General features: G+C 60.6%; 1 protein-coding gene across 2 annotated transcripts; it reads left to right on the forward strand.

The window, feature by feature from the left end:
- The first annotated feature begins 2,270 nt into the window (after positions 1-2,270).
- Positions 2,271-8,334, forward strand: FGF17 (fibroblast growth factor 17). Of its 2 annotated transcripts, none has more exons than XM_026453905.1 (5): positions 2,271-2,484; positions 2,666-2,702; positions 5,678-5,822; positions 6,058-6,164; positions 7,475-8,334. In XM_026453905.1, exons 1-5 carry the CDS (start codon positions 2,450-2,452, stop codon positions 7,766-7,768), a joined length of 618 nt encoding a protein of 205 aa, XP_026309690.1. In that variant the 5' UTR covers positions 2,271-2,449; the 3' UTR covers positions 7,769-8,334. The 2 variants fall into 2 exon arrangements, with proteins under 2 accessions (XP_026309690.1, XP_026309689.1); XM_026453904.2 differs by having other exon boundaries at positions 2,341-2,484; positions 5,645-5,822.
- The last annotated feature ends 668 nt before the right edge of the window (positions 8,335-9,002 follow it).

The raw sequence follows: 9,002 nt of genomic DNA on the forward strand, positions 1-9,002 counted from the left end.
GGCGTGTCTGCAGGCCTCTGTTAAGGGGGCGGCACACGAAACGAGGATAGAGGGCAAGGGCCCGCTAAAAAAAAAAAAAAAAAAAGAAACCAGGTGATTGGGCTCAGAGGCCTTGAGTGGCTCCCACTGTCCCCATGGCCAGTGAGTCCCGACAGCATAAATTGGAACCCTCACCCAACTTTTGCCCCCAGCTGACACCTCCACCCTGGAACCCAAGGCCTGAGCTGTCCCATCCACGTGTCTGTGCTCTCTTTAATGCCCTGCCTGGGGACTGGGAGCTGGTGAGGTTGTGGATGTGAGGTTGAAGGTTTCTCAGGGAATGAGCCAGAGCTGCCGGAAGAGGCAGAATGTAACCCAGACTGCAGATGATGGGAAGAACGCGGAACGGAAGTGACCCTAAGGATCCACAGGGGGAAAGCAGAGAGGTGAGCACGTGGGCACCTGGTGCCTTGTCCCAGCCATGCCACCAGCTAGCTGTGAGGCTTGGGGCAAGTCCCTTGCTCTCTCTGGCTCTCATCCAAGGAATGAGGAAGTTGGAACAAATGATGAATCTCTAAGACCCCTTCTAGCTTTGACATTCTTTGAGTTTCATTCCAAATCCCCGGACTCCCCCTGGTAAGCAAGGCCAGGGCTCGCCCATCCTCCCCACACAAGCTCAGGCTGCACCCACTCCTGGGCTGGGTCCCCGAGGAAGAGCCTGTGGAGAGGAGAGCCCGGAGCTGCCTGCACTGGTCAGTGCATGGGGGCAGGGCGGCAGACCACTTTGTGGATTGATGGAGCTCAGGAAGGTGAGAAGGAACCCACAGGTGAGAGTTTCGCCCCCCTGGTCATCTCTTTAGGTAAATAAATCCACATCTGCCACTTCCCCTTCCCTTCCCACCCAGAGAACTCCAGGGAGCCCAGAGCTGGGGCCTGAGCTCTGCTCACTCACAGTGGGTCTTCCCTCAGAGATCCCCAAGCAGACCCCCAGGCCCTCCTATCTTCTGCAGTCACCGTCATCCACTTTTCTGTAGGGAGGGAACAGCATGGAGCTCTCTGTTCACCAGTCTCCAGGACCTCGGATTCCACCTTTAATCCTAAAAACCCAGGAAGGCTTCTGTGTCCCTACAATGAAGCAGGTTTGGGGCTGGATCTGGAGGGTGGCAACTCAAACCATGCAGAACAGAAGAAGGATGGACTTTTCCATTCTAGCTATTCCATTCACTAGCTGGGCCATTCTGAGCAAACTACCTCCCAGTGTGCCTCAGTTTTCTCATCGGCAAAATGGGCTAGTCCCTGGCATTGTACCGAGCAATGTGGGACTGGAGGTCAGGGGAAGAGGCTGGTAGGCACTTCATCCCAGGCAGCTGCTCAGGAACACGGGACACAGGGAGGGGACTCTGAGCTGCTCCTAGCTCAGAGATGCTCCAGGGACAGGCACTGGGAGGAAGGGGATGCAGAATGGTGAGTGGAGCTGGGACCTCTTGAAGTCTGCTGTGCGCTGATTTCACACTAAACCCCCCAACACCCTGAGGCATTCCTGTCCTCATTTCTCAGATGAAACTACAGAAGCCCAAGGAAAAGGGGCTTAGGCCAGGACACCCCACTCTTCTCTGAGTCTCTGTCTCAGGCCAGCTTTTACACCTCTCCATTGGGATTCTTCTAGACCTCCATCTATACCTGCCAACCCACCTCTGACCCCCAACCTGTTGCGCCCAGTATTTGCTGCTGGTCAGGACAGCCTTAACGGCTCCTTCCCAGGCAATCAGCTGCTCCAAGCCAAGCCCACCCCTGCCCCCTGGAGGGAGGCTCCTCCTTTTAAGGCTGCTTCTGGGAATTTCCACTCCAGAGCCAGAACCAGAGACCCCAGCCCCGCTTGACACCTGCAGCTCACCCTTGGGGAGGTGGGGCACCAGACCTGAGGGCAGGAGACTGGGGAGGTGGGGCACCAGACCTGAGGGCAGGAGACTGGGGAGGTGGGGCACCAGACCTGAGGGCAGGAGACACAGACCCGGAGAGGGGAGGAGGGGCTCCCCCCCTTGCCTGCCACACATCGAGTTTGCCTGTGTCGAGTTTGGCCAGTCTGTGAGGGTCAGGAATAGAGCGGGAGACAGCAGGGCCACCTCCTTCAGAAGGCCCCCACTGCTCCATCTCTGCACTGGGTGGCCCAGGAGAGACTGGCAGCCCAGAGGGCACAGCGCGCACGCCCCCACCCGCATCTGCTTTGCAGCCTCACTGGCCAGGAAGGTGGACACCTCATACCTCAGTCTCCCAATTACGCCCTCCTCCTCCCCCTCCTCCTCCCTCTTTTTTCTCCTCCTCCTCCTCCCCTTTCTCTCCTCCTCGCCCCCCTGAAAACCTGTGGCTCGGAGAGACCTTGGCTTCTCTGGGACTCTACCCCTGGGGACTTCCCACATCTGCTCCTGAGCTTGGGGGCAGGGGGGCAACTGCCTGAGGAACCTCTCCAGCGATGGGAGCCGCCCGCCTGCTGCCCAACCTCACTCTGTAAGTGTGCTACCTCTCCCACTGGAGTTTTGTTGCCATTTCCAGCCTCAGGGCAGCCCTCCTCTTCCCGGGACTCCCACGCGTGCGTGTGCAGGGCTGGCAGGGCGGGGGCGGGGGCTTGGGTGCACCCTAGGCTTGTGGCTGGCACCCACACCTGGGCTTACCTCCTCTCCCCGCACAGGTGCTTACAGCTGCTGATTCTCTGCTGTCAAACTCAGGTAGGCAGGCGTTCCCACCGGCTTTCCCCGTTTTCCCACCCCACCTAACCAGGGCGGGTGCAGGGGACCGGCTCCTTTCAGGTGGACAGAGGCAGAGTCTGGCCTCTCCCTGGGTTCAGGAGGCACTGAGGTTTGGAGGGGAGTGAGCCTTTGATGGGGAGGGCAAGGAAGGGGGCTGACTGAGGTTTTACCTCTGTCTTCCCTCTGAGGACCCTCCCCACTTCCCCTGGGTCTCTGCTCCTCTCCCTCCCTCTCCACTGGGTTCCCAGAAGGCTAAGTGCGTGGGCACTCCGGACTTGAGGGATGGAGCCTGGAGCGGTTGGAAGCGGGTGGAGGTGATGGCTCAGGTGAGGCTTGGGTTTGCCAGTACCTGAAAGGACAGGTTTTGATGCAAAACCACTCGTATGTCCCTCTCGCCACCCCACTCCCATCAGTACGGATGCCCAGGGTGGGGGTCTCGTGAGCGTGTCCGGAACGTCCGGCCAGGGTGAGGTGACTCCTCACCTGGAGGGCACAGAGGTCAAGCCCAAAGAGGTTTGTTGGGGACGGGATGCAGGGTTTGCTTCTCCACACTTCCCCCACCCCAAGGCGGCCCCCCACCTCCCTCCATGCACACCTCCCACCCCCAAGTCTCAGCCCCCAGTGCGAGGCTTGCTCCCTTTTTTGTGATCCTCCATAAAAGTGCAGCTATTAAAATGCACTGGTCCAGAACCGCTCTGGGGAGAGATCGCTTGGCTTTCCCAGGCCAGAGGCCCGCTTCTCTTCATATCCAGTGGGGACTTTTTTTGAAGGTAAATGCCTTTTCTCTGGGAGAGGGAAAGGGGCAGCCTTTGAAGCAGTGGGGGGGTGGGAGAGGGAGAGACAACTCCCCCCCCTCTTTCTTCCCCCTTTTGCTCCAGCCCCGTTCCAGGCCTTTTGCTTCACACATCCAGGGGGAGCCAGAAGAAAGCCCCCAGCCTGGCTGGGAGGGGGCTGGGGGTGGGCCCAACCTGTTCTGGAGGGGAACTAGCACAATGGTGCGGCTGGCCGGGCGTTTATGGCCTGGCTGAGGCCCCATTCAGGACTCAGGGAAGGTGGCAAAGCGGTCCTTTCCCCCTTGAAGTGCCCCCTCACCCCCCTGGGAGGGGGGGCCAGCAGGCCGGACCACAGCCATGCTTGAGGGGCTGTCTGACAAGCAGCTGTCTGCAGTGGTGGAAGGGGAGGTCCTCCCGCAGCGGGAACATGAAAGGGACAGGCTAGGTCCCGCGGGGAGAGGGACTTGTGGGTTGTGGGCTGTGGGGGGGCGTGGGGCTGCCTTTGTGAAAGGCTTGAAGGGGACAAGGAAAGGAGGGGGCTTCGGGGGGGGCGCTCTCTGCTCCTGACCTGGAACAGACTGCCAGAGGAGGCCGTTGGCCAAGAGGGGCGGAGGGCCTGAACCTGGGCCAGGAGGTGGGACTGGGATAGGCAGGACCCCACCCCCTGGAAGGGAGGCCAGGGAGGGGCAGGCTGGGCAGGTCCCCCATCCCAAATGCTCCAGGGTGGGGCAAGGGGCAGGTCTTGCAGAGGCTGAGCAGAGGCTGCTCTATGGGGAGCTGCAATTGGAAATGAGCAGTGGTGCACAGGAAGTGTGAACCCTGCGCAGGTTAAACATCCAGCTCTGAGAGCTGCTCCCTCATCCCCCCTGCCTCAAAGGTGATATTTCCTACCCCCTCCCTAGGAGAGAGTAGCCCCTAACAGATGCTGGTCTGGGTCTAGCTCTGTCCAGATGGCTGAGGTTGGGCCTGGGATAAAGGTGGAGTTAGGGATTTGGGGCAGGGGATAGGAAAAGCTGTCCCAGGCAGCAGCATCCAGGTAGAGAGAGAAACAACAGAAAAGGTGCATTCTCCTGCCGGAGCTGAGGCTGCTGTCAGCAGCCAGGAAACCTAGCCTGGGTCGCACCTTGCAGGATGGAGGGGAAGAAGTACTCTGAGTCTCTCCCACTTAGCCTTACAGATGGGTAAGGAGAGACCTAGCTGGGAGGCGGTACTCCTCCTGGCTTTGCACAGTGTGTGGGGGGAAATGGTTCCTCTCCCCCAACCCAAAGGGGAAGCAGGTGGGCGGGCGCATCCCACCAACTGGCCGGGAGCCTCTGTTACATTGTGGCTAAGGAGCCGCCTGGCAAGGGCAGCCACTGGGCCACTGCTGATAGTGCCTGTCCTCTTGGTGCTGCCTCTGCCTCCCTCTGCTAAGGAGGCACTTTGCCTGCCTGTTCTCCCATAGTGCCCAGCCCCAGCTCCAGCCCATAGAGGAGGGAGGAACGCTGGAAGGGCCCTGAGCACCAGGGGGCGAGGCCAGGGAGAAGATGGGTATGAGCTCAGGATTCCATGGTTAGTGCTTCGAAGAAATGCTCACGGGACCCTGCAGGAGCTTTCAGAGTCCCCCACATGCTCTCTGGTAACCCTAACTTGCAGCACCATCTGCTCTGTGGCCCTGTGTGCTGGGCACGGGGTCTTTCAAGGCCAGTGGAGAGGATGAGGAAGGAATCTGGTTGTCCTGGCTAATGGAGCATGTCCCTGGAGTTCTGGGGGAGATGATAGGCTCCGGTCTAAGAGGCAGGGACAGCGGTTCTGTCCCTAATGAGCTGTGTGCCCCCATGCACCTCCTTCATAGAATATGAGGATGGGATAGAACCCCGAGGGCTCCTTCCAGCTCCCAGAATCCTGATTCCAGGGCTGTGCTCTGTCAATAAGTGTCCCCCAGCCTGGGCAGACCCCAGTCCCTTCTGTAAGGTAGACGCAAAGCCAAGACGTTATGACCGGCTCACCCAGGGGCCTGGGAAGGCTATGGCCACATGCCCACTTCACTCTGCAGGACAACTGGCCTGTCCCCAATACATTGACCTCCTCACCCCTCTCCCTTGGATGGACCAGTGGTGGTGTCACCCAAAGCAAATTGACACTATTTTTCCCTTGGTAACCGCAAAGGGGGAGAATCACCCGTCTCCTAATTTTAACCAGTACGTGAGGGACCAGGGCGCCATGACCGACCAGCTGAGCAGGCGGCAGATCCGCGAGTACCAGCTCTACAGCCGGACCAGTGGCAAGCACGTGCAGGTCACCGGGCGTCGCATCTCCGCCACTGCTGAGGACGGCAACAAGTTTGGTGAGAGCTGGCCCTCCCCTCAGGCCACCCACACCTCCACTCTGCCTCACTTCCGCCCTGCCTCACCTCCTGGTCCATCCCCAGATCCTGTGTCAGGGCTGAGGGCCCCAAGGGCCTGAGCGTCCCCAACCCCTTCGCCTGAGTCTGGAGGTCAGTGTGGCTGGGTGGTCCCCTGCCGTAGCCATAGGCTGGCAGCCCCAATGGACGGAGGTCTTTCTCCCCTTCCCCACCACAGCCAAGCTCATAGTGGAGACGGACACATTTGGCAGCCGGGTTCGCATCAAAGGGGCTGAGAGCGAGAAGTACATCTGTATGAACAAGAGGGGCAAGCTCATCGGGAAGGTGAGGCTGGGAGACTGGAAACAGTAACAGAGTCAGCCCTACTGGGGTGGGGACATATAAGGCATCAAGCTCCCCTCTCTCCTCTGAGCCACACCCTCCTGTGTAAAGACTTCCCATCCTACTCTCAGCCCACCCACCCTCTCTGGTTTCTTTATTTTATTTTAGAGTCCCGTCTTGCTCTGCTACCTAGGCTGTAGTGCAGTGACACAATCATAGCCCACTGCAGCTTCGAACTCCTGGGCTCAAGCAATCCTCTCGCCTCAGCCTCCGAAGTAGTAGCTGGCACATGCCCAGCAATTTTTTTTTTTTTTTTTTGTAGAGATAGGGCCTCACTATGTTGCCCTGGCTGGTCTCAAACTCATGGGCTGAAGCGATCCTCCCACCTCAACCTACCAAAGTGCTGGGATTACAGGCGTGAGCCACTGAGCCCGGTCTGGTTTCTCTATTTAAATGAGTCCCCGGGACTCTATTAACCCTCTGAGGAGACTGGCGAGCCATTGGGATCTGTGGGGCTGATGTCAGGAGTATTTCTCCAGCAGGCATCAGTAAGAGTTTAGCATCTACCTGACACTGCAGCCACTGCAGCCTCTGGGTGGAGGACTAAAGGCTGTTGAGGGTGGAAAGTGGGGCACAGATGTAAGACAGGAACTCCCCGAAGTTCAGTGGGGCCAGTGGGCTCCAGCTAGCAAGACAGACACTAAGCAGCTGCTCCTGTAACTGAAGTGCACAGTGGGCCCAGTCCTGCTGGGTGGGAGAATTCCACTTCTTTTGAAACTAGGCAATCCCATCTTCCCATTCGGCTGTTGCTGACCATATGACCTCTGGTTTGCTTATCTTTGTCAAATCTCAGGCTTCTTGTCTGTAGAAATGGGCACAGACCCCTGATTGCTGACAGGGTGGGATGGGTGGCCACACTGACACCCTTCTTTCTTCTCATTGGAGGCTGCTGCCTCCTCTCCCATGCTCAGGGGCACCACTCACCTAGGCTCCATGAGCATTTCAGTGCTAAGGGCCGGGGCATGCTGGAAACTGCTGCAGGACCTTGATCTTCACCTGCATCTCAGAAAGCTGAGGCCCAGCCTGGTACAGGACCACTAAATGACAAGCCTACAACTCAGATCCACAAAGCCTGTTTGCGTTGGCCACGGTTGCCTCTAACTAGGATGCCATCTCACCAGGCAGAGTTCCCTGGGTTCACGGCCCCGTTGTTCCCGTTGTCCCTCCTCAGTCGTCCAAAATAGGCGCTAAGGGCAACACCCCAGACCAGGGTAGGTGGACAAATGCCCTTCCTGTCCTTGCTTCTCCCGCAGCCCAGCGGGAAGAGCAAAGACTGCGTGTTCACGGAGATCGTGCTGGAGAACAACTACACGGCCTTCCAGAACGCCCGGCACGAGGGCTGGTTCATGGCCTTCACGAGGCAGGGGCGGCCCCGCCAGGCTTCCCGCAGCCGCCAGAACCAGCGCGAGGCCCACTTCATCAAGCGCCTCTACCAGGGCCAGCTGCCCTTCCCTAACCACGCCGAGAAGCAGAAGCAGTTCGAGTTTGTGGGCTCCGCCCCCACCCGCCGGACCAAGCGCACGCGGCGGCCCCAGCCCCTCACGTAGTCTGGGAGGCAGGGGGCAGCAGCCCCTGGGCGCCTCCCCACCCCCTTCCCTTCTTAATCCAAGGACTGGGCTGGGGTGGCTGGAGGGGAGCCAGATCCCCCAGGGAGGACCCTGAGGGCCGCCAAACATCCCAACCCCTAGCTGGGAAGGGGCAGGCCAGTGCCCCAGGGGCGGCTGGTACAGTGCACCCTTCCCGGACAGGTGGCAGGCCCTGGAGAGGAACTGAGTGTCACCCTGATCTCAGGCCGCCAGCCTCTGCCGGCCTCCCAGCCGGGCTCCTGAAGCCCGCTGAAAGGTCAGCGACTGAAGGCCTTGCAGACAACTTGTCTGGAGGTGGCTGTCCTCAAAATCTGCTCCCCGGATCTCCCTCAGTCTGCCCCCAGCCCCCAAACTCCTCCTGGCCAGACTGTAGGAAGGGACTTTTGTGTGTTTGTTTGTTTCAGGAAAACAGAAAGAGGGAGAGAGAGAGAGGAAAATAGAGGGTTGGCCACTCCTCACATTCCACGACCCAGGCCTGCACCCCACCCCCAACTCCCAGCCCCGGAATAAAACCATTTTCCTGCAAATAGGTTATCTGAAGCGGGGTGGGGGATCCGACCACCGAGTACCCCTGGAAACGAGCCTGCCCGTCCCTGGCCGGGCGTGGCCCCGGCAGGTGCAGGCGCGGCCCGCAGCGCTGGGGCCCCCGGGAGGCGGCGGGCTCGGCCCCGCGGGAGGCGGGCGGTCCAGGGCGCGTCCCGGCCGGGCGGCCCCTCCCTGGCGCGGGCTCGGGTTTCCTGGGCTCGCGCGGCGCGGCCCGTGCTACCTGTTGGGGAAGAAAACCCGAGCCCCCAGAGGGGCCGGGGCCGGGGCCGGGACGTGCATCCAGCCGGGCCCCAGGCCCGAGGCGCAGGCGAGGGCCCTGCGGAGCCCGGCGAGGCCCGGGCGGCCCGCGGACGCCAGGAGCCTCCTCGGGCAGCGAAATTGCTTTTTTTCCGGTGAGGAGGGCGGGGGCGGGGAGTGGGGCTGGGCGGCCGGAAGGGGGAGGGGGCGAGAAGGCGTCCCCTGTCCTCCCGGGTCCCCGCGGGGCCGGGGCGGGGGCCACACCTGAGGGCAAATCTCAATTAGAGGCAGCGGCCGGGCCCGGATGGCCCAGGGGGGAGGGGGAGCGAGGGGCGTGGAGGAAGGGGCGGCCCTGCCCCCACCCCAGCTTCTCCGGTGGGCTTTCCCAGGGGCCTCCAGGTGTGCGTGTGGG

The sequence above is a fragment of the Piliocolobus tephrosceles genome, chromosome 7 (assembly GCF_002776525.5).
Source record: "Piliocolobus tephrosceles isolate RC106 chromosome 7, ASM277652v3, whole genome shotgun sequence".
Lineage (NCBI taxonomy): Eukaryota > Metazoa > Chordata > Mammalia > Primates > Cercopithecidae > Piliocolobus > Piliocolobus tephrosceles.

Coding starts and splice junctions, on each gene's coding strand:
- FGF17 (XM_026453904.2), top strand. CDS start 2,450: ATGGGAGCCGCCCGCCTGCTGCCCAACCTCACTCT. Junction 2,485..2,665: donor CTGCTGCCCAACCTCACTCT/GTAAGTGTGCTA, acceptor CTCCCCGCACAG/GTGCTTACAGCTGCTGATTC. Junction 6,165..7,474: donor GGGGCAAGCTCATCGGGAAG/GTGAGGCTGGGA, acceptor CTTCTCCCGCAG/CCCAGCGGGAAGAGCAAAGA.